This window comes from Nilaparvata lugens, chromosome 11 (genome assembly GCF_014356525.2).
Source record: "Nilaparvata lugens isolate BPH chromosome 11, ASM1435652v1, whole genome shotgun sequence".
NCBI classification, from domain to species: domain Eukaryota; kingdom Metazoa; phylum Arthropoda; class Insecta; order Hemiptera; family Delphacidae; genus Nilaparvata; species Nilaparvata lugens.
In genome coordinates, this window is record NC_052514.1 from 24,785,577 (window position 1) to 24,812,275 (window position 26,699).

General features: G+C 34.7%; 1 protein-coding gene across 1 annotated transcript in view; it reads right to left on the reverse strand.

Moving 5' to 3' along the window:
- Positions 1–26,699, reverse strand: part of LOC111051666 (pecanex-like protein 1) — a 70,564-nt gene that overhangs the window by 42,456 nt on the left and 1,409 nt on the right. Inside the window, 12 exon segments of the mRNA XM_039437256.1 lie at positions 1,730–1,921; positions 2,587–2,697; positions 3,461–3,667; positions 4,603–5,127; positions 5,642–6,238; positions 7,249–7,464; positions 10,028–10,385; positions 16,158–16,278; positions 20,686–20,887; positions 22,225–22,350; positions 23,765–23,919; positions 24,830–25,011. Of these exon segments, the coding sequence (XP_039293190.1) occupies positions 1,730–1,921; positions 2,587–2,697; positions 3,461–3,667; positions 4,603–5,127; positions 5,642–6,238; positions 7,249–7,464; positions 10,028–10,385; positions 16,158–16,278; positions 20,686–20,887; positions 22,225–22,350; positions 23,765–23,919; positions 24,830–25,011 (2,992 nt within the window).

Genomic DNA, 26,699 nt, shown 5'->3' on the forward strand with positions numbered 1-26,699 from the left:
ATGTTAGGAAAACAGTAATTTTTTGTTTGACAAACAATGGTCATTGAAAAAACAATGATCGTTCAAACTTTTTTGAATGTTTGTCCCTGAGCACCTCAACAAACATGTTTGCCGAACATCTATGTCGAACATTTGTTCGGTGTGCACACCGCTTAAAAAAGCCTACATGTTTGTATCCCACAAGTGGGAAACTTTGTCTCTGTCAAAACTAGAACTGAACCCCGTCTAGCTCTGTTTTATCGGAATAAAAAAAATCATTTCTCAAGTTTAGCTCCTTCTTGAAAATTGTTGATCCTTTGAGTTGGTCGATTTAGTAGATCTAGAGTGTTGCAGTTGATCGATAAGATGATTTGAGGTAGCATCAGTTTAAAGTTGATCTCACTTATTTAAAAAATTATCTCTTTCATAGTTTGCATTATAATGTGATCTCAGTTTTTTATAACTTCATAATTCAACTTATTATTCTTGTTTTTCATGGCATAACGAATAATTTATTTATTCGTGGATATAATTACAAATCATGAAAATATGAAAAGGAAGGAACAACAGGCTTGGCTCAAAACTATTCAACTCCCAAATTTTGATAATATAACATGTCCAAAATGATATTGTATTGATAGAGGATACAGAAGAAAAACTCCAGAATGCAATAGTGGAATGGAAAGAGGAGCTGGAGAGAAAAGGTATGCATCTAAATGTGGAGAAGAGCAAGGTCATGCATGTGGGAAAGACAGAAGACCAGAGGTTGGAAATCCAGTGTAATGAGAGGAGGATGGACCAGGTCAGTGAGTAATACATTGGAGTAATTATAGATAGAAACGGAAGGATAGACCAAGAGGTGTTGAATAGAGTCAAGAAGGCGAACCAAGTGTATTACTCAATATGCAATACAATTGTGGGTAAGAGAGAGGTGAGCAAACATGCAAAGCTGCAAATATTCAAAACTGTGTTCTTGCCCACAATGCTGTATGGAGCAGAAAGCTGGACCACCTTGGATAAGCACATGAGTAGGGTCACAGCAGCGGAAATGCGCTACCTCAGAAGAATAGTGGGTAAAAATAGGAGGGACCGTATTCGAAATGAAACTGTGAGGCAGGACTTGGAGGTGAGGCCGGTGAGTGGAGGAGAGACAGTTGAAGTGGCTGGGGCACGCAAGCAGGGCTGACGAAACAAAGAAAATAAGACAGTTCCTTGAAGCCAAACCGGAGGGAAAAAGACCAAGGGGCAGACCACGGCTAGCATACCAGGATTATATGGTGAGGTTGGGGGAGATGCGAGGAAGGAGTTGGCGGGAGATGCGGAGAATGATGGGCGATAGACTGGCGTGGAGAAGATGGACCGAGGACCAAAACCACCCGACGCTGAGAGGCAGAAGGGTTCGATAGAGAAGAGAAGAGAAGAACATGTCCAAGAAAATAGGTTATGTTTCTACTGTAGAACGTTCAAATTCAATTTTCGTCCAAAAATATATATAAGCTAGAAATTTTGAATTTAAAAGAATTAAAACACCAAACTATATTCAAATAGAGCACTTAATTTATTATCACTGCATATTGAATCAATCAAGTTATTTGTTATAATGTTGGAAAGCTAATTCAAATAATCTTAGATTTGATTGAATTGTATGAACTGTACTAGCAAAAATAAGTAAATTAATGATCCTATTGAATTTTAATTTTTCAAAATGTGATATTCTCATATCCATTTACATTCGATCAATAGAACAAACCTGAAGAGCTGTTGTTGTTATCAACAGCACCTCGCTGCTGTTGCTGTTGTTGTTGTTGGTTGGTGTTGTTGTTCTTGTCCTCTTTGAACAAAGTGATCGCAGCTTTGTGGCCTTCTGTCCGCTGTGCATCGTTACCAGCCATCAGCAGTCTGTCATCAGAGCTGGTGCGACGCTGAGAGCTGCGCTGCAGACCTAAAATTAAACAACAAATATTATGCAGTGCTACAATACTGGTAAGTGTGAAAAGAGCCTTGTTGGGTGAAAACTCTACATAAGAACCAAATAGTAATAGTAATTTATTGTGACTGTGATAGTTTTTATTCATTTATTATTTTCTTTCGTTGAGAACACTTTGCTTTGTTGTATTGTCATGTTCTTTTTATTTAATTTGATATTTTTTTCAAACATGAAACTGTAGCCTAGTAAGTAAAATATAAAATAATAGTCCAGTCAATATAGACATAAAAAGGGTTTGCAATATATATTTTAGTTCTGTTTTTTCAATATATTATTTGAAACATTTCTAGAATTTGAAAATGAGTTTTTCTTATCATAAATTACCAACATTGAGCTCTCAAGAGATTATTTACAATTCGATTGCTAGTACCATATAGCTCAATCCTATATTTCAAAATACAACAATATTAACTCAATTAACTCTATTTTTCCCATTGGATTACCTTACCAAAAAGCCTTTGACTTTATCGAATTATATTACATATTGAACATATTTTTTCCATTTCTAATCAATCTTAGCATATTATGCAGGATTATTATTGATATTCCAAGAGTGGAGATTAGTGGTTGATATAAATTATATTAAAAATATCTTGAAATAACAGTAAATTATAAATTACCTGAAGCTCTTTCCTTGTCTCTTTGCTTTCCAGCTTTTCTCTGTCTCCGTCTTTCATCAGCTCTCTGCAGACCGGCACCTTCAGTGCTGTATCTTCTTCTTTCTCGGCCATCTAGAAATAATAAACAACAATTTCTAACCATATATCTAAAGAATATAGCACTGCTTTTTATGTGCTAAGAAAATTGGAAAATATCTTTGTCTGTTCTAAGCTAATAATTAGTATTTTAACACATGAAAAAACATTTGAGAAATAATGTCAAAGAGAATTTGACAATAGCTAGCAGCCATTATTCCACAAATAATCAAGGAATCAATAGCTGAACAATTCAAATGAACTCAATATTTCACTTTCGGTCGAGTGTTGTTACTTATCCTTCCAAAAAACTTCTGTGGACTCTTAGATATGAAAGTCTACGCTCTCGTAGACAAAGTTTTGAGAAATTCTGATCGAGATCTCTATAAGTAGAGGTAGGTCTTTAGTCTGATCTGGAATGAAAGACGGTAGACCAGACCATGAGATCAACATGGAAATAGTCGATAATATAGAATTTTTATACTTTCGACCGGCTGACGGATCAGACTAAAGGTCGATCTTCATAACGACCTCAAGGCCGAATTTGTTATTATGTTGATACCATAGTTTGGTCAACTTGTGAAAGATTAGCCTTCAGTTGGCCGATCGTATAGCCATTTACATATGGATGAGCATTTCCGCACAGTTGAATAGCCCAATTTATTTCATGTATTTTCTTGGCTGAAATAAATCATTGAATCATTTCGTACCCAATAATGTGAGATATGACGGAAATTCATTTTTTGTATATTTATTGAAAAAGAAACTGAAATGTGCATTAGTACAAAGTGCAACATACCAGTACGGGACAGTTGTTTAGGAATAGCGCCTTGCTGTATGTTGGAAGCAGACTGACTGGCCCTGGCAGCCATTGCTGTGACGTCACCCAACTCACTCACTCCGCCCTCGTGCGATTTGCTGACTTCAGCAACCCCACCCCCACCGCTCACCGTCGAATTTGTCGACTCAGCACTCGCCGAGCCTTCGCGGCTGCGCTCGGCAAATTCTAAAACATAAATCATATGTTACATTATGATTACGGTTTACATACTTTATTAGAGCCGCCTATTCAGTGATTTTGATCTTCAACATCAAAACTTATTTATTCTGAAAATAATTTCCAATTTATTGATCGTTGGTCAGGGTATTCCTGGGTTGATCGCGTCATTTTGGTAACCATTAAGTGAAAAGCTTTATAAAAAACTGTTCATCACCACAATGGTCAATAGACAGACCACACTCTAACATCATCATATTATGACGGCAGTGTTAAGATCATGAGTATTATCATTAAATAAATCAATATTATAATCCACTACTCACATCTAGTGGCATTATTTAAGAACGCATTACATTCATGAAAAGGAGCTTCATCAGCTCCCAAAGATAGGCCTACACCAAAACAGTGGGTAATTAACAATTTAAAGCGAAATACATGTCATCTTTCATAATAATATAGTACAGTTGAATAAATCTGATCAACTGAAAAAAGCAATAACTATTCTCCAACACTTGATTTTGCAGCTTTTAAAATGGCTTTACATGACGTATGAAACATAACAATGATGGACTTGAACCACAATGCGATGTTGCGTTCTACTCGGGATAATTTTATTTATATAATAGAACTATTATTTAAGTTTTATTTATGAACCTAAAATGATCAGCAGTTGATCTTCGTCAGTTGGAAGTCGATCTTTGATACATCTTCAACTCTTGAGCAATGCAAAAAAGATAGTTGTGCTTGTTAAAAGAAGCTTGTCTAATAGAATGAATAATATCGATTAATATTCACCAAATCATGTTTTCTAATAAAAGAAATACCATGTTTGAAACGCACATGGTTAATAAAACGATTTAAATTCGAATGAACGTAACATTTTGAGGCGTTTCTCTTAATTTATTTAAAAAATACTAACCCTAGATGTTTCATTCACTCACCTTGTGATCTTCTTGGCACACTATAAGTTCGCCTCGGTCTGACGGCCATCTTGTGTTTGGCAGCACTGTGTGACAGTGGTACCAATCTTCCCATACCGCCAACCTCCACTTCCGGACTTCCTGCTTCTCCTCCTTTACTTCCGGTATCGGCTCCCTTACTTCCAGTTTCACCAACTTTACTTCCAGTATCTTCTACTTTACTTCCACTTTCTCCTCCTTTACTTCCGGTCTCCCCACTCTTACTTCCGGTCTCTCGCACTCTACCTCCCGTCACCCCTCCGCCAGCAGTAACTGCTTGAGTGAATAGTTCTTCGTTGTCAGTGTTCTCAAACAGCCAATCAAGTCCTATGATACTGGGTGATTCACTATTAACAGCTGGGTTGGCTGGTATTGTTTGGTTGAGATTTTTCATAGCAACGGCTGGGATGGAAGGAGATGAGGTAATTACTGATTTTGCCACAGCAGAAGTACAGTCTTCGCTCATTGCTCGTCTGTGACTTAAGCCTGAGGTTGATGACTGCGTTTCTAAAAGACAAACACACAAAATTCAAGTATTTTTTGTAAATTTATCACATTAAGTACTGTAGGCTACTAGGATAATGAACGAATAATTATTGTACCAATAATTAGTCAAAATGAAAAATAGGTAGGCAAGTAATGCTATTCAATAGTAAAATAGGAGCAAAATTGGAAAATGTAAACATATACATTTAAAAATGTTAAATGTACATACATATTTAAATCTTATTAATCTCTCAATGACCTATTTCTTGATAGTGTAGAAAAACTTGGAGCAATGTTAGCTATTTGTTCTCTAATTATTATTGACAATAGATATCACAGTGTTAAGTAATTAGAATACAGATTTTGTCACATCACAACATTTTAAAAACATTGTGATATTCTAATTAATTGTATTCCAACAACAGTCTTTATATCCAGCCAGTTCTTACTCATAACGGATTTTATAACAATATTACAGCACCTTAGCCTGTAGGCCTACATTCTTTATAAAAATATAATGTTCAAGCATACTAACCTTTCACATCCTCTTTACTGCTCCGCCTCTCCTCCTCTTTCCTCCTCCCACCCTTCTCCCCTTCACTGCCACTCCTCCTCTGCTTCCTAGTCCTTTCCCCATCACTTCTCCTCCTCCTACTCCTTTCACAATCACTCCTCCCTCCCTCACCTGCCCCCTCACTGTACACAACTTTGCCACTATTACTACCACCAGCAAACTCACGACTACTACTGCTACAACTATTTTTAATTGTCACTGCTTCCTCACTCCTCCTCCTCCTCCTCCTATTACCCAGTTCCTCCTCATCATCATCATCATCCTCCTCATCACCTTCGTCGTCTTCCCCCTCCCCACTACTTTCCACAGCCTCTTTTTCGACACTTTCCTTACTTCTAGTCCTCGCTTCGTTGCCGAAATGCTTTTGAAACACAGTTTGGTAGACTTTCTCCATGGAGCTGCTGCTGAAAACGGTGTCGTCGTTCCACTGGCTAGTGTTGGGTTGGCCACCCTGCGATGACAGCGAGCCCCGGCCGGTTCGTTCGCCGTCTTTTGGGCCCGGGGTGTTGGCAGCAGTTTCAGGCAGTGGTCCTCCGTCTAGTAGAGGGGATTGACTCCCTGCAAAAGTCAAAGACAAAAACTAAATTAATTAAATTAAAATTTTTTTAAACGTAGACTAGCCTTCAATTTGAGGCATTTTGTAACGTATAAAATTGAGGTAAATACATAAAATTAATAGGAAGACTATATTTATTTCATTTGGGCTAATGACAAAAATAGTGGATGAAAAACAGGCATAGCTCTTACTACAGTATTTCTAACACATTTGAAGAATATAGTCCAAATTTCTGTTTATTCCAAAGTTTTACACTGTTTATTCCAAGGGGTTTATAAAATTCTCAAATAATTAAAAATTAATTCAGTTTATGATTTAAAGATTACGCAATTATATACGCCCAATCAAACAAACCATTATCCGAGTGCAATGGTGAGGCAAAAGGTATCACGCCAGAATGGTGACAGTCAAGAGTAATTTTGTTTTTGCTGAGAACTTCCAACTTCAATGAAGATTGATCACGTATTTTTTACAAAATTAGAGATAATTTTTATACTAGTTCGATGATTTTTTTTATTTTTGTCAAGTAAATTAGATACAATAAAACTTTATCTTTCCCAGAATGGAATTATATAACTATAATTCGATATATTAGTGTTTACCACAGCCCCTTGCGGAGCGCCAGTTACACCTGCTCGTACTAAAATAAAAAGTGTAATTGACAATATTTATTTATGTTTCAATTCATCATGGAGTTTCACAACATCGATTGTACAAAATACAAATATTGTACAATGTACAAATAAATAAAATTTGTTTCTATTATTTTATTTCATAATGTTTTTTCCTTGGTAATTTTTTCGTCTATCTGATCACATTACTGGAAACGCGATCGGTAAAATTTCCAAAATACTATTTAATTTCTAATTATTGTTATGTAATTTGAGGAGGAAATAAATTAATTTATTCATTAAAATTGATCTTGAATTTCAAAAATGAATGATAGCATGTCAAGTGAAGAATCGTGAATGATCCATCATCAATGGATTGTAACTAAATTGTATGAACTGACCTGAGACGTCATCATCACTCTCGACATTGTCGGTGCCGCCGTGACCCGAGGTGTGCTGCTCATCACTCTGCTCTGCGATGGGACACACGGCCAGCTGACTGCCACTGTACCCCCCCAGGGGGCGGCTGTTTCGCAACACCACCCCCAGGTCTCCGTCCTGAGAGCCCCCCATCGAGCCACTCCTCGCTACGCGTTTCTTCTTCCAGTAGATCAGACCTGCCAAGCAATCAAACAAAACATGTAACTTCTCCAATTTAATTCCTACTGTGCCCAACACAGTTAGAGACATAGACCTATAGAGACCTGCTATTTTCCACACGTGTGGAATATGTGTTTAGCAAATTGTATTAGTTTGTTTACTAGTTGTTATCAATACTTCAGTTCAAAATTTGTCATCATTTCATTAAAAGTTCACTTATTCCATTAAATCGTATTAGAAGTATTTTAAATCATAGGAAACTACCTATCAATTGATTTTCCTACATGGGTGAACCCAACGTGATCAACAGCAGTATTTTTACATATATTTCTTGTGAGTGAAGTTTCCTAGATACGTTACTCAAGTTATCCACCACGATGGATGAAGAGCAAATTTCTGCTCAACCAACGAAAACAGTTTACAATTCACAATTACAGCATCAATTTGACAAGTCAAGTTTGATAATCAATTTGATTTTTCCAAGAATTTAAAATTCTAAAAAAAATATTTTTAAAACTTTAATTAACCCATAAAAAGTTTCCAAATACCTATTCATGAAATTTTGCATTGAACACTTTCAAGCTTGTTTTTAAACATTTTTTGAAGATGGATAGCAAGTTGTAATTTTTACAAAAATGAAAATTACATTTCTGAACATAATAGTGAACTATGTATGAGTAGTGAACATAATAAAAAGAAAACACTTTTTGAATACCGCCAAACATCTGAACAAGGAGAAAACAATATTTCTTGATGAAGCATGGATAAAATGACAGTACTATGTAATTCAAGAATGGGAAGGAAGAGTAATCATTCAAGGATGAATCACTTGGTTTATTTACTGATGCTTCTAATCACTCAGTTGGAGCATGCTTACAACAACTAGTTGAAGGCGTATGGCAACCTCTTTTTTTTTAAAAAAAATCTTTGAAAGAAAGTTGCTGGCCAGTATACTATCGCAAGCTACTTGCTGTTTACATAAACATAGCGGTGCAGCATTTTTGCCACCTCTTGGAAGGATATCCCTTCACAATCTGCACAGATCACAAGCCTCTAGTCTATGCTTTTCAACAGAATCGTGAAAAACTTCCACCAATTCAACTCAACCAATTATCATTCATCTCAGAGTTTTTAATGGATATACAATATATGTCAAAGGTACCCAAAACATTCTTGCTGATACACTTTCACGTATTGAAGCAGTAAATACAATACTCGATTGGTCAGATCTCAAAAATTTAATAAATAACTTCAGAAGATAACATCAGATAATTATTTTCTTCCATTGGAACATGTACCCATTCCTGGATCACCTCTTACTGTGCTCTGTGATGTATCTACAGGGAAACCTTGACTGTTTATTACACAACCTTTTAGACGACAAGTCTTTGTCAGCCTCCACAACCATGATATTATTCGCCAAAAAAAGGGAACTTTAAAATTTAAGTTCGCCAAATCGTCTGCCCAGGGGGGGGGGGGGTGAAGTGGCGAATCACTACTAAATTTCTACTATTTTCCACACGTGTTTAGCAACTTGTATTAGTTTGTTTATTAGTTGTTATCAATATTTCAGTTGTCATCAATTCATTTGAGTCAACTTATTCATCTAGTCCAATGTATTTTGTATTATAGGAAACATTCCTATAGGAATGATGCTTCACAGACTATTTAAATACAGTTAATTCTAGTTCTAATGGTGTAGTGACCACTACTGTAGTGCCTCAATTTTTTTAGTGGGAATATAGTTTATTTGATTGTTTGTAATTCATTGCATTTGTGATGCATAGTTGAAATGTTTGTACTTTGTGGAAATAAATTTTAATTTGCAAAAAATTGAAAAAGGTAGTGCGTTAGTGAAGTATTCTGTTCCAGAGAGTAAAGTAAGACTTTAAATAGTAAGTGGAGGAAAAATACAATTGGCCACATGTGGTGTGTCTTGTAAAGAGGAAAGGAGGAAAAATGCCTTGATATAGATTGTTCATTCACGAGAAATAAATTGGCTAACATTAAGCTGGTGCAAATTCAAGCCTTTTCTTGTGACTGAACCATCTTCAAGTATTATTTTCCATGTAATAGGCAGATAAAGGGCAAACAGATTAAAGGAAAAAAGTGAAAAACGAAAAGATTAGAAAGAAAAAAATGTTAAGTGAGTACGCCAAAAACGTTGAACCCATTGCAACTGTGAAAAACATAACATGTGAAGTAAAAGCAGGAACTTTAGGTCTTACATATAAATTTGTGAAATTCAACAAAAAATAATAAAATAATGAATCAGTAGCTTTGAATAAATGTGTGTATAATTAATGGTAGGAAAGTTGAGAATTGCTTTGATAAAGATGATGAATAATGTACCTCATAAGGAGATTTACAGGTCAAATTTATATTTATTAATAGCAGGAAAAACCGAAAACTGTTCTCCCAAATTTCTATAAAAATTAACATGTTTCGAAAATATGATATGTCTTCATTTTCAATCACAATTTTGAGTATAAAAATATAGAAACTAAGGGATTAGATTTCGTGAGATAAATGAAGAAATAATGGATTGAGTGCGATGGATGAATAATCTATTAAACTGACCTTTATCGCGCATATTCTCATTATGCGTGATGAACATCTCGAGCGATCCACCCTGCTTGAAACCGCCGGCCGCACTGCCGCCGCCCATGCCGCCTCCACACGAACCCATCATCACATTGCAACAGCTGCTGATCTGCTGGCCACTTGTGCCGGGATGGCCGCTGATGAGCAGGCCGTGCGGGGGGCCATGGTGGGCGCCCCCCTGGTTGGTGGCACCCAGGGCGCCGGTCGCACTGTTCGAGTAGCGACGCCGCGATGCCAGCCGACTGCGGCCGCCTCTCTCGCCCCGCTGGTGGTTGCTGGGTCGGTCCACCGAGATCACAACCGGTTGCGGCATATCGTCGCCGTTGCAACAGTCCTAAAATAAAAGAGATTGATAATATATAGGATAATATAGATAGATGGATAGCAACAGGGAGAACAACATCAGATAGATATAGATGGATAGCAACAGGGAGAATAACATCAGATAGATATAGATGGATAGCAACAGAGAGAAAACATCAAAATCAAATCAAATCAAATTTTATTGCCTTACAAAAATATTCACAAATGAATACAGATTACAAAAAGTAATATTTTAGAATAAGAAGTATAATTTTTTTAACATAATAATATACTAATTCGGTGAAACCAGCAAAACCACAGTTTGAGTGCCAAAACAGAAAACGATACTATTACTTCCAATAGAAAAACTTTGATTCAACAAGGTAAGCTTAACTATAATATTATAAGTATACAATTCAATCAAGGTGGAAGTGGGGAAAACACAAATATATATACTGTATGTAAGTTTGATGGCAATACTAGAGAAAAAAAATCAAATTGTGTTGTGAATTTGGTGAAAAACATTTGTTGACTTAATCCAATCAATTATTTTTTTCTACTTGATTTAGTTACGCTATCTAAAATTGAATTTTCGGGCAACAGGTTAATCAATTTATTTACTACATAGGGGAATTGTCTACTATTAGGTCTGTCCTGGAAACACGGTAATTTGATGGTGATCTGAAATTGTAAGCTGGAAAGTATGGAGTGAAAGTATTTTTGGATCTATTGATATAAAGTATTTAATTTTTATATAGAGTTGTCTCACTGTCAGAACCGGGAATTCTTCATAAAGTAAGTGACTGGGATATCGTCTCGGCCTTTGGAGAGCAGCTTTTAGTATGTGCCTCTGAATCACACCTATGTTATTGAAATGAGTGTCTAAGGCACCCCCCCCAAACCCTTATACCCCAAACCATACATCAGATAGATAGATAGATAGATAGATAGATAGATAGATAGATAGATAGATAGATAGGTAGATGTCACCTTTATTTGTACACCTTAAAACATTACACAAATGTTATGAACGAAGTTGAGGTAATAAGAGTCCACTATTCCACTGAATTCTACTTGACCCACCATATAAAATAGTATACAATATTTATTTATTTATACATTGATACATAGGTTACAATATCATTCTCAACTATGAATGATTGGGAAAGGAACAACAGGCTTAAAGCCCAAAACTGTTCCTTTCCCAAATCTAGATAGAAATTGTCCAAAAATAGGTTATGCTTACACTTAACGATTTTTGTCCAATTTTGAGTCCAAAATATTTATAAACTAGGAATTTAGAATTTAGGAAAGTTAGAAACCAAGTTAAATAAGAATACTTCACTAAATCATCACTAATAACTGAAAAATACTGTATTAATAATTGAAAATTTTAAAACGTGAAAAGAAACTCAAACTTACTCCTAAAGCAACTATGTTTAAACTCCTAAAATATGTATCTCTATGTTTATTTATTTATTTGTGGCTAAAATTACAGATCATATGAATGCGATTGGGAAAGAACAACACGCTTGGCTCAGAAATATTCTACCAAAATGTTGATAATGAATAACATGTTCAAAAAAATGATTATGTTTTTACTGTTGAAAGTTCAAGTTTAATTTTCGATCAAAAAAATATATGAGCTAGAAATTCTGAAATATTAAATCACCAAATTATAGTCAAATATCAAACTCAATTATCACCTCAAATTTAGTTACTTCAGATTATTTCAGAACATTTGAAGCAAAAAAAAAACACACACAACTTCTCACTAAGCAACTGTTCTGTTCTATATTAATGTACAAATCCACTCTTTATCCATGTCTAATTCGACTATTTTACCATTATCGTTCATTGAAATGATGTTATTCTCATAATCTAATTTCATTTTATATTTTGAGAAGAAGGAATTTCCAACAATAAAATCGGCCTGTAAGTCTTCAGAAATTACTAAATTTACTTCGAATTTCCTGTCATGTATTTGAATTTCACTCGAGATCATTCCTGTGATCGGCATTAATGAACCATTAGCTACCGATAAAGCAATACTACTATTTTTCAAATGTTTTAGATCATCGCTACTTAAAAGATTTTTTTGAACTATGTTTACGTTCGTACCGGTGTCAATGGTAATTGATACATCTTTTCCTTTGAATTTTCCATTAATAGTAAGTACTGGGACTTGAATTCTTCTCTCTTTAGTCAATGATCCATTCATTCCAAGTTCGTGCTGAGCATGCATTTCGGAAGACAATAGCTGTTTGAAGTTGGTTTCACTTTCTATTTCGTTAGAGCAATTGTTTTCACTTTCATTTGAGTATAACTGATTATTATTGGCATTGAGAAAAAACTGCCTGACAAATTCTATCGCTTTGGATTGTTCATCTTTCATTGATACAGAAGATATTATATTACACGTGATTTCTTCTTTATCAATTGAATTTGGAGAATAATTATCAAATGGAAATTCAGCGCTTTGTTTTTCAAATCCGGATCCCAAGTTCATATCCGATTCGTCTAGGCTCGGGATCCTGTATTCGAGTTTTTTGATAAGAAAAAACAATCATCTTTCCAGTGATTATTCCTCTTACAGTATGTACAGAATCTAGTCCTATTAGGGTTGATTGGTGTCCTGTAATTGACTGATGTTGATTGTGTGTAATTATTGTTTGTATAAGGTTGTCTTTGGAAATTGTTCTGATTTGTTTCGTGTGGGAAGACGTTTCCGCTCCTATTTCCAAACTGTCTATTAGGATTAGGATTATGTGATTGTGTGTTTCTGTCGCGATCATTGTAATTATTATTGTTTGAATAAGGTTGTCTTTGGAAGTTGTTCTGATTTGTTTCGTGTGGGGAAAAGTTTCCGCTCCTATTTCCAAACTGTCTATTAGGATTGGGATTTTGTGATTGACCTACATTTCTACTCAAATTTTTCACAACAATACTCAGATCGTTCAATTTCTTTTCTAAAGTATCTACTACATTTATTTTTTGGACAGGCTGTTCGATTGAAGCATTATGCATTCCTAACTTTTTGTCTAGAAGGAAGCGAGATCTTTCATATTTGGCGAGATTTTTCTCTAAATCTTCAACTGATGCATTGTCCATGAAAGCAACATGTTGCAATGCTCCTACGTCTAAGCCTCTCAAAACATATCCTACTATTCTTTTCTCTGACATTTGAGGCTCAAGAATGTGACAAAGTTTTATTATATCTGCTGTGTATTCTGTGTATGTTTCTGTTGGTAATTTGTTTCTGTTTTCGAGTTTTTGTCTGGTTGTCTCTTCATGAACAGGGTCTACAAGTTTACTTTTTAAGTGGCCTACTGCATCAAGAAATGTCGCGTTTTCATTTTTATCCGAAAATATGTCGAAAATTGCCAATGCTGTTTTCTTGAGGTAGAGGGGTAAATACAAGATTTTATCATCCTCATCCCACTTATTTATTTTTGCTGCCCTATTGAAGGTTTTCAACCACTCGTTGAAGTCTTCACTCTTTGTACCCCCATAGCTTTCGGGTTTCGCAAAGGGTCTTTTATCATTCCTGCCATATTATTTTCTGGAATTGGGATTTTTGCTAAGTTATCGGGAGCTACTGTGTCGTAGATGGGTTCTTGATTTCTGCCTAGCTTGCCTACTATTCGCTCGTAATCGGCTAGCATAGGGAAGATAATACGATCGCGTTGAGACAGGGACCCTAACTTAAGTAATCGACTTAGAGCATCTCTAGCTCCTGAATCGTGGTCCACATAAATACAAACTTTTTTTGCCAAGTCAACAGCGAATCTCAAGTATTCAATACTAACAGATTGAGGGATGTGAATACCTAACTGTTTGCCTAGCTCTAATAATTCTGATTTATCCAGAGATTTTACTTTTAAATCAATAGGTAAACGTAATAATGAAACCTCGAATTCACTAGGTGATTGTTCAGAGTCACTAGAACTAGAGCTACTCATCTCAATATAACAATAATAACAATTATCATATTTACCCTGTACGTTGAGAGAATAGAGGACATAATTATACGAGATCAAACACAGAATATAATAATTATGATAATGACCTGAAATGAAAATGTCAATAGATAATTTGAAGGCTAATCTTGTCAATTAATAAACTCTTTCTCATGAGAACGACGCCCAACACCATGTAATGGAATTGATTAATTGTTGGTTGAACTATTTGATTTATGATGTAATTTAAAATTTGTAACAAAATAATTATATTGATTGTATTCAACAAGAATTACAGGTCCTAACTCTCTAGGAGTTGGATACAGAAATTAATAAAAGATAATGCTGTTATATTATAATTGATAAATAAGATGTACTGATCAAATAAATGAGGGGTTAAATATCGCTTGGCTAACGAGAGGTTAAATTTGGATCTTACTCTTTATCTCATGAGAAAGGTTTTAATTGTAAAATAATTAAATGTAGAATGAATAATATAATATTTATTGATAATTAAAAAGAATTATTTTCAAAAGATAAAATATGATTTCAAATAATATTGACAAGATATACCCTCAGATAAAAATAATATAATTAATTTGGCACTCACTCTACCCAAATGGGAGACCCTCACAGTAGGGAGAAGTCGGGCTGGTTGATCTGCTGTAGATGTTTCCAGGTCCCTTCCTTACCACCGACTGCCTAGAGCCTCTCATTTTTTCCATAATTTTACTTGTCATGAATTTTCACCGTCGTCAACAATTTATCTATTCATTGTGAAAATTCATGGCAAATAATAAAAATTATGTAGTTCTATTACATAATAAAGATTGGTATATAGAATAGATTGCAATTGACGGTAGAGTCATCGATATCTCAGTTATATAAAGTGCCTATTTTGATCATTTCTTGAGATACTGAGACAAGTGGGAAGTTGAGCCGCTCATTTTATCAAGTCCTATGGCATCAACGTTTCATTGCACGCTGATACACAGTGAGTTACACCGTTGCATACTAGTTAGGGATTAGTGAGATCAGTTAAAATTAAGGAGTTGGGTTTTAGCTTTTAAATTGTGATATGCTGGTATTATTTGATTTTTTGAGTTAAATATTATGATACTTTATCCACTGGATTTTCTGAAAGCAACAGGAACTTGAACTGAAAGCTAAACTTAATGGAGTTGCCAACCCGGGCTGATTCGTGATCAACTGGGGTCTCAATGGAGTGAATGTAACCCGAGTGGAAAAGGAAATAGATAATGATAGAATAAAGTGGAGTGTTGAAGTGTAGAATATGATATAATAAAACATAATAGAATACAGTGAAGTGATGTGGTTTTTAGCACAAAACTCTAGTCTAATTTGTATGCTCATGACAACATCGTCAGTTGCAGGTTGCGTTAAAACTGAGTTATGTAAACATTGAAAAGCGTAGTGTAGATATTAGATTAAATAACTTAAATTGAAAATTTAAGTTTGGTGCGAATAATATCAATAAAAGACACATATTGTGTTTCTATTTCATAATGGAACAATTCTACATCTCTGATAACATTGTGTAATTACTCGATCATTCTACTATCTACCGGTTAAATTCCTAAGCGACGACTTATCCGAGCTTTATTGAAGGCTGTAGTCAATTTATGTATATTATTGTAGTCTATATTACGTTGACTGCAGCCTAAAATAATAATACAGTAATAGACAACAGCCGTTACTACATCGCGGCGAGAGTCATCACTTAGGAATCGGAAAAATAAACTACATGAAAACTAATACGTCATGGCTTGAGAGAGCCAAGCTAAAGAAGCGAGCAAATGATAAAAAGTTAATATTAGACTGACCGGAGTAGAAGAGCAGGCATTGATGCCACTTCCCACACTGCACCTGACGCCCCGTTCACAGCCATGTATCTTGCACCCGCCCTCAAGGGGTTGCACCTCCAGGCAGCCCTGTGATCCCATCCTATAAAAATTAAAGCCACTTTTAGAGAGCTGCACACCGAGTAGAGGCACTAATTGAAACAAAAATGATGAATTTATTGTACAGTATTCACAGTAGAATGAAATACTCTATAACATATAAGAAATTTGATCCCACAGACATTCAAATTTCTTTATTAAAAAAAATAAATAACAATGAAATACATTCCAAAAAGCAAATACAATATTGTTTCCTAATTTCTAATGTGTCCCCTATAGGCTACCCTGTGTGGGGACACTTGAATATATATAATAAAATATTAATATACAAATTTAAATATTATAACATGAAGAACATAATAATTGAATATGATATTATATTGAAATAATCAATATGTCAATAATTATAATCATTCTTGCACACATTCACACGCACACACATTCACACATGCACACACACACACACCTACACAAAACTTAAAATTATGTACGGAGTGGTTGCTGTTTTTTTCATATTTAGTTCAATTTAATTCATAGTTAACGTTTCGTTTTTTTCAAAGTGCTGATGTAATTAGACCATAAATGAATACGCGTTTTTGAAGAAAGAGACAGTGATTAAAATTTAATACTGTCTTACTGTTTACGCATACCGGACGGGATTTGTGAGTTCAATGATATTTAATTGTTGCAATGTTCATGTCGTGTAATGTGTAAATTAAACTCAATTTATACCTATATTAATTTAGTGAAAAAAATCATTTGCGTTGTCTACTTGTAATATGAATTTCTTGATTTTTTTTTAAATAACTGACGTGACATTATTTTCCTTGTTGTTACTGGAAGTGAATTGAATATTTTTATAGCTATGTATTTGAAGTGATATTTAGAATGTTCTAATCTTGGTTTTGGGAGGTTAATGTCCTGAGAATTCCTGAGGTTTATTCTTTCTTTCATCTGTTGGATATCGAAATTATTTTCAGCTAAATCCAGCATTGCTTTGAATAGAAAAGAATGTCTCACTGGTAATATTGATAGTTCATCATCATTGATATTGACGCATCATCATTGAATTATTGTTTGGGTTTATTACAAATTATTTTTAATATATGTTTTTGACCAGTAATCACAGGTTTAATATGAACATTGTATGCACTCCCATAGCATATTAATCCATAATTTATTCTAGAACCAATAATTGCATGGTATAATTGTAACAATACTTCTTTTGGACATAACTGTCTGAGGTAATAGAACTTCCTAATGTATACAAATAACTCATTTTTTATCTTCTGTACATGATCTGACCAAGTGAGCCTACTATCCAATATGAGGCCCAGATACTTAACTGTACGTGCTTGATTTATTGTTTCACAGTTACACAATATATTATTCGCCTGTTGCGCACAATCTAATTTATGGAAGTAAATACTAGCCAACTCCAGATCCGTGCTTTGAAGATTAAATTGTATTATATAAGATTTGTCTGTGTTGATAGTTAATTTATTTTCGCAAAACCACCACATAAGGTGCTTAAGATCCATTTCTAATTTATTTTCAAGTTCTTGATTTGTTTTGGCCGAATAAAATATAACTGTATCGTCTGCAAATAATATAATCTTTCCCAGTAAGTCACCATCCGTCAAATCGTTAATAAAGACCAGGAATAAAGTACTCGATAACACTGATCCTTGAGGAATACCTATGGTAATGTCCCCGGGTTCACTCAACATATCATTAATTCTGACCCTTTGACTCCTATTAGATAGGTAGCATCTTAACCAATCATTAGCAATTCCTCTTACTCATGATAAATCAAGTTTTTTAGAAGCATGTTTTTATCAATAGCATCATATGCTTTAGAGATATCAAGAAATAGAGCTGCACACTTATTATTAACACTAAAACTGTAATTTATTTTTGAAATGAGATTTTCAATTGCCACTTCTGTACTTCTTCCTTCACGGAAACCATATTGGTTATCACTAAAAAAGTTATTATTTTTATAAAAGTTTTCAAGTCTAATCTTGAATATTTTTTCTAAAATCTTGGAAAAAACCGGTAAAAGTGAAATTGGGCGGAATGGATCTATGTTTTTACAATTTGGCTTTTTAGAAATAGGTATAACTACGAACATGTTTGAACATGCTTGGGAATTTTCCTTTCACAAAACTCAGGTTAATTTGTTCAAATAATTCATGTAAGTTTTTTAACCATGCTTGTGCCTATTCCATCAACACCTGGCGAAGATTTGTTTTTCAATTTTCTTATTATACTTGCTACTTCCTCGGGTGAAGAAAAATTGATTTAGTTGGAGATTTGTATGGAAACCTTATTTTTGATATTCTAGCAGTCTCTTCCCTGGTTTGCAATGTGCTTTGTTCTAATTTATCATTCATTTTATTCACAACATTTAGAAAATAAGAATTAAACAAATTAGAAATTTTATTACTATCATGTATGCTATTTCCCTGTTCATCAACAATTAGTTTTGGTGGTTCTTTATTTTTTTCAATCCTATTAACGCGTCAATTGTTTTCCACGCCTTTCTAATGTCCCTGGCTTTCTCTAAACAGTTTTGAATAATACTATTGTTTTCTTTCTCTCAGTTTATTACGTAAGTTATTTTTGAATGTATTGTATATTTGTTTTAAGTCGTCATTATTAGGTTGTTTGATTACATTCTTGTATAACTCATGTCTTAAGTTTATTTGCTTGATCAGATAACTATTTATCCATGGCGACCTAAATTTCTGTGTCAGGTTATTTTTTACATGAAGATTTTCTTGTGAATCTTTGATAGCGCTTGTTAAAATGTCAATGAAATTCTCCCATCCCTCATCAACAGATTCTGCTGGTATTTCTCTATCCCAATCAATCGACGATAAAATATTATTCAACTTTCCATAATTGATTAGGTATATTTTATTATTATCTGTATCTGCTTCTTCGTTGAATCTCTTCAATCCTTCAACTTGAAGTATGATTGTACTGTGATCAGTTATATCTAAATGTAGTATTTCTGGAATTAGATTAATTTTATTCAGTTTTGTTCTATTTTTGCCAGATTTTAAGTAAAGATGATCTATTAAAGAGTTAGAAAATCGGGACCTATGAGTGTAATCAATATTGAGTGAGTCAAATCCAAAACTGTTCATTAGATATTTGTAATCGTCAGTGTACTAGGTCTTAATATTTTGAGATGTAGTAAAGGATTTATTAGCTGAGAAAATTATGAACATCAATATAAAATTATATCCAATAGGATGAGGGTATTAACAGCAAGCCCAGCAACCAATTATAAGCTAAATACTAACAACAGTTTGAATACATTGTAAAGAAAGGAATGTTGACTTGGAGAATAGGCAAATTTAAATTGACAAAAAACTTACAATTCCATGATACGGTATTAAGGTATGTTCAGACCAAGCTATTTTACTCTGCAGAGCAAAGGAGCAATATCTGAACGTCCGCAGAGTTAGTTTGCACCCAAAAACATCTGCGAGCCGGCAGAGCTATTTTCGCTCTGTTCTCAGTTGCTCTCTCGGATTCCAGAATTTTTATTTATTTATTTTTTTTTTGAGCAAACGCGAGCAAAATTATTTATTTCAAGGCGCTGAATCCGAATCTGAAATTAGAATTCTTCTATCTCCATTTTTAAGGGATTTAGGTTTTTGATGAGAGATCTTTATCGAAAACATCCGCTCTTATGCCTGGAGAAAATCGCTCCCAGACCGATTTGAAAACATCTGCATGCGAGCAGACTTTTCTTGGAACGTCGGCTGGCAGATACACAGATGTCGGTGTGAACACCCGCATTGATTAAGCCGGCGACAGATCTTTTTAAATCCATCCATCCACAGACTCTGCAGAGCTACAGATTTTGGTCTGAACATTACTTTAGGATGTGATCACATTGAATGCGTATATGTGCAAGAGCACATCACATCAAAAATCTGGAAAGAGCCATTAAAAAACATTGTGACTTGCATGTAGCTGCTCACGCTGAACGCAACCAGCAAGTGCACGCGTTCAGTGTATTGCTCTTTCCAGATTTTGTTTCTCATCTGCACTTGCACATATACGCATCCAATGTGATCACACCCTCGGAGTGATCCGTGGTCTAGTGGATAGAGTTCTTGCGTAACAGCATAGAGATCCCGGGTTCAAACCCTCTCATTACCAAAAGTTTTTTTAACCAGATCACTCCCGTGTTATCAGATGGACAGGTTAAACTGTCGGTCTCGGCTGAAGTATGACAGTCGTAAGGCCCATTGACAGCTTAATAAATTATATATACAGGCGGTGGGACCTTCCCGCAAGGGACTCCCCATAAAAAAAGCCATACGAATTTACTTTACACCCTCATTGTTTAGAGAATTAATGTTATGCGCGTTTCAATAAATCTAATTGCATAAATTGCGTCTAGGAAGATTCTTGAAGTCATCCATACCTGGGCCGATGTATGTGGCCCGTGTACAGGCTGCCACCGAGACAGCTTTCGTGACTACGCAGCATCTTTGCGAGCAGATGGCTGTCTGGCACCTCGTTGATGTAGGTGACCGATGGCTTCACCGTCTGCGAGACCACCTGCGGCGCCATACCACTCCCACTGCCACTGCCACCTGCAGCTGCGTTGCTCGGACGTCGGTTGCCTGACAAAACATCGTTCAAAATTAGGAGATAAACTAAGATAATTCATCGTTCAGAATTAGGAGATAAACTAAGATAATTCATCGTTCAGAATTAGGAGATAAACTAAGGTAATTCATCGTTCAGAATTAGGAGATAAACTAAGATAATTCATCGTTCAGAATTAGGAGATAAACTAAGATAGTTCATCGTTCAGAACTAGAAAATGAACTGAACTAAGAGATAATTCTGGAGATAAACGCTATTATTTCTATGGTGATATTCACGTTATAAAGCCAGTGGAAGTGATATAAAGGCAAGATTCCCAATTATCTCTATCCACCGACTTCTACTAATGTATAGTAGATATATGTAATTCAAGTCATACCGGTAGGCCTATATCTGATATAATATCAATTGTTTATTCTTTTCAATAAAGATCAATTTTATCTCAAATATATTCAATTCGCCAATGAAATAGCTTATATCTTTCGATAATTTGATAATAAATATTCATTATTGAAATTAGATATTCTGGTAGTTCATTGTATTTATTCATAGCATACAAACGATTTTGATAAGTAACTCTGACAGATTGAAGTGAGTGCCACTATAAGAGCAAATAATAGACATCTTCCAGAATAGTGTTAAACCAGCTACTACATTGGACTTATTCCATCTAAGAGTGCTTGGAACGCCACACGCTCTTGGCAATAATAATGTTGATTATCCATCACAATTATAATAATTATTTTTATCCATTAAAAGTACTAAATATACCATCAACCAAGTTATTAACAGTAAACACGATTTACACAGATACAGATTTATGGAATATCGTTTGTGAAACAATCGATAAGTTAGGCCTGTCGTTTTACTAATGTAGTTGGGTCTATTATTATCAATTCAAAATAAAAGTGAAAGTCGATTAGTGATTTCATATAATGTGATGACTAATGCAGTACACACACATGAAATGTGTTCACAAAAGCGAAAATGACTGACTTAATCGTCTAGGAAGGTTATGAAATATTTAATAGTTTCAGTGGGACTTCTTCAATTATTACACAGATTCAACCTCGTGTTGATTAGAACCCTCAAATCATTTCCATTTAACTAATAGAAAGAGGTTATAACTAAACCTATACAATCCAATACTATGGAACTTTTGCAAGTGCAACACAGATTACACCACACAGAAAGAGTGAACCACACAAATAATATCTGGGAAGGAAATAATTTTAGCTAATCCTCTGTTGTCAATATTAGTATTGCAATTTCAGAAGTCCTGAGGTTATTTGTTGGCATATTAATTGTGGTATAATTTTCATTTACATAAATTGCATTAGTTTTGACTAACTTTTAGTTTTATTCCTGGCCCCCTCATCGACACTACCCCTCTGACTAGCTCTGCCCCCCGCTGCATTGTTCAACATTTCCTCTGAACTTTCCGAACTGTTTTTCCGATGCACGTCTGCTTTCAAATCTGAAAACAACAAATAAATATCAGAAACTCGAACATTGAAACTATGTTCATCAATCAGCTTGAAAATATTTCAAGGAACATAATTATTATAATTTTTATTACAGATATGGAGCTAAATAACTAACTGGATGTCTCACTAATTGAGGGAACAGCATTCCGTCTACTTTTTGAATAATAGAGAGAAAAATCGGCTTAAAATTTAAAACTTAAACTAACCAGGCCATTGGATATCTTCTTATACTATCTTTTCTCTATGATAATATGTATAACATGATATGTCTTACATTTCATTACCAACCTAACAGAACCAGACAGAAGCAGAACCAGACAGAAGCTTAACCAATATGTCCTAATCTTATTGTCAATCGAACAAAATTATAAGAAACTGATCTTGTATAAGTTAGTGTACCTCGCCCCTGCTACATATATTCAACTTTTCCCAACCAACTTTTTCCCTGACTTCAAATAAATTTCCTGACATTTGCAGACTTTTCAAATTCCCTGACTTTTCCAGGTCACTCGTCACCCTGTTATATTTATCATTATTATCAAGTTATTAATACTTATTGAATGGTATTCCAAATTAATTGCTAGCAACTATACCGGATATTTCTGCTAGATACTGAAAATGTTGACAACAGAGAGCAGCTGGAAAAAATTCGTATAGAGCTAAAATTATCAACATTATTCGCTTGTCCAGGAATTAAATTGATTGTCAAACAAGCATGCTAACCTTTACACCAAACGAAACAATCTCTAGATAGCAGCGCTCATTTCATACTAAGCCAAAGCTTATCCAGTAAACAGGAGGTGCCAGGTTCTGATCCCGGGCAGGCAAATAATAGTAGCTCTCATAAAAATGTATCCCAGCTGTTTGCCCTGTTGTCAATATTTACAGTAGCAAAAGTATTCGGAGTAGTTGATAGCAATATTGATTTGTAATTTCGATTATGATATATTAATAAGCATTTCAATATCTCATTATTCATTATTAAGGGCCGGTTTCCGAGCTCGGAATTTAGCTAAGTTCTAGACTTTGAACAGTTGGAGTCACAAAATTAGCTTTCCGAAACGAGGCGAGGCCTTAGTCCACTTTTAAATTTCAAAAAACTAGAAAATTGAACACAAAATAAAATAAAGAGAGAATAGTGTAAAGTTTCAGCTATTTTGAATTATTTCGGGATGTTTCATTTCGTCAAGGAAAAACGTTTCAAATTATAGAAATAAGAAAATAAAGATCATCATAAAAACTACGACTACGCCCGGTTTCGGAAAGCCAATTTTCTGACTCCAGCTGTTCAATGTGTAGAACTTAGCTAAATCCCGAGCTCAGAAACCGGCTCTAAATGGATGATTCTACAGTAACTTACTATATCACAGTAATATAGTAACCGTAACTGTAGATGATACTAACCTATAGTGCTGTTAGCAGGATCAGTGCCAGCTGCTTGGTTGTAATCAGCTGACTCGTTGCTGTCCTCCGAGCCAATGGTCGGATCTCTTGGCACAGTGCTTTCAGACGTGCGTTTTCCAAGCACCTGCATCTCGATACCTTCCTCTTCGCCTTTCCTGCAACAAAACAGAGTTACAATCCATTTTATCCAAATCATAAAAATCTATCACAATAAGATGAATTACTAACAACATGCTTACAGCTTCCAACTAATTTTCTTTTGAATTTCAACTATGTCCATGTCTGTGATACGCATATCATCAATACGACCATGAGCAACTTGTTAGAAAATCTTGTTGAAACAATGAATCTTAATGGAAGTAAAATGCTATGGCCTGGTTTCTAGGACACTTATTACATTGGACTATTCAACTTATAGATTTAATGAATGCCCTCAAAATCGTGCCTATGACTCTAAGATAAGATGCCTGACAAAGTTATTGAAGAGGATATTGTGAAGAAATAGCTAGATTGGGAAACTGTATGGATGCCTTATTGTATGGCCGTTTTATTTCCATGTTGTTTGAGCATATTCAACAGTCATTTTTCTATTTTTCATATTTCACTGTAACTGATTTATGTGATTTGTTTCAAGTAATTGCCAGTTGATTCTTCATTTATGAATGAAGGTTTCCAAGTATTAGTGAAAAAGCTATAATTACAGGTTATTTAGTAATAGCATAGAAAAAATGTTGTATAAGAGGATATCCCATGGTATAGGGCGTTTATGTTCCAGATTTCACTGTTAACTGAAGCTGATAGTCCAAGTAGTTATTTTTCAGTAGTCTCTCATACTGTGCCGTTCTTACTCTCACCCGGCCAAAACATTTAATAATCGTATTTATTATAATAAATAATAATAATAATAATAATAATAATAATAATAATAGTTTTAATGAAAAGTAATTGGCTTGAGATAACAAAAAATCGGGTTGTAATTTGGAACATGAACGACCTATACCATGGGATATCTTGTTATGCTATCTTTTGTCTATGTTGATAGGAGGGAGGTTTGTGCCAACTAACCCTGAGCCACTGCGGCCACCAGTGGGTGTCTTGAGCGTGAGTATGGGCACCTCTTCTTCGAGCTCGAAGTCACCACTGTCGTACATGCGGTGCAGCGACATGTTCACCAGCTTGATGGTCATGAACACGGCTGTCACCGCCGTCACGTAGCCACTCCATACTAGCACCGTCGACGGAAAGTACTGCAACGAAATCACAAAACATATTCATCCAAATAAATGCCTATAATATATTAAAATAGCTATTACATTGAATCAATGCTAAAAAGTTGGAATCCCAGCCCGGGCGAGATATTTTTCTCGGACCACTCCCGTGTTTCGGATGGACACGTTAATTCGTCAGTCCCGGCTGCCTATAAAGCAGTCTATAGGTCATGTCAGAGATCTGAATTGATCAGTTGCGACCTGAAATCTCTGGCACCAGACCTGAGCCAGCCAGATCACTCAATAGGTATTTATTTATTTCATGTTAAATTAATACCTCTGACATGGGTTACAGAGAAAAAATAAATATAACACTTTATAATGGCATAATTGGACGAAACCGGTCGTGTTTTCCAAAAGTGAATGGTATTATAGTGAGGTTCACGTGCATTCTACGTTTTTTTTTTTTTTTTTTTACATTAATTCGATTTGATGCAGTGGAAAGCATGGAAACGGTGCTCATTTATTGTATTTTTTCATAACATAGATTTGATTTGTTGGATTACAGAGCTTGGGAGAGCTGCTATTGAATTATTTTATTTTCATGATAGCTTTCAGAGAGCCAGCCAAGATTGTTCGATAAGAAAGAACAGCGTTGCCGATCCTCTGTTTTGTCACTGCCTTCTATAGAATATAGCTGATACCGATATACCTGTAGAAATAATATAATATTAATTATTCATGCTTGTTAAACATGATAAATCATATTTTATTCGTCAAGAAAATATTTATCTCTCAATAATTTTATAATTCGTATTATATGTTTTGTTAATTGAATATTATCTCTAAATTATTGTTGGAAACGATTTGACAGCCTTGCAGAAGAAGAAAAGGTTTGCGCTATCTGCATTGTCGAATGATAGACAAGGAAAGCAACACCAAAGTTAATCAAATTCTGCCATTATAACGTGGACCCCACTATAGTTATTTTATATAAAAAAGAATAAAAATAACTCTAAAACGTATTTCTTTGGGGCTACTTGATTTGTTAGTTAGAAAATAATGCCATAGTACCCTTTTAAAAATAAAATAAAAAACAACCAGTTTTGTATGCTAACTCCATTTTTAAGTTTTTAAAATAGATTGAATCCTATTGAAGTAGACTAGGCCTATATTCACTCTCAAGTGTCAGCAGTGGATGGATGGAAAGCATTGACGTTATTATTTAAAAGCAATGCATGAACAGCTGTGACCACCTGCACATACTCACTGTCACATAACAGAGTCAGGGACCGGTACAGTAGAAATATAATTTACATAAGTTCTGATTGGACTGTTCACACTCAGCACTGCCGAGCGAGTATGAATAGTCCCATTATAATGCATGGGAATAATATTATCAATGTACCAGACACGGTAACTGACACTAATATGAGGGAATACATCAATCAATTGATAGCATTGTTGATTAAATGTAACTTACTGTAACCAAACTAAACAGTAAAAAAGAGGAATGAATTTACACTACATTTCAATTTTATTCATATGGGCTTATAATTTATAAATTATACATTTCAATTGATAAAACATATTCTAGTTCACCTTTCACATTGTAATAAAGTTATGTAGCAAATGTTGATGTTGTGGGACATTTACATAGGCCTATGCTTGTTCAATGTAAATTGAGGTACGGTAGATATTATGCCAATTAAAAATTCAAGAAAATT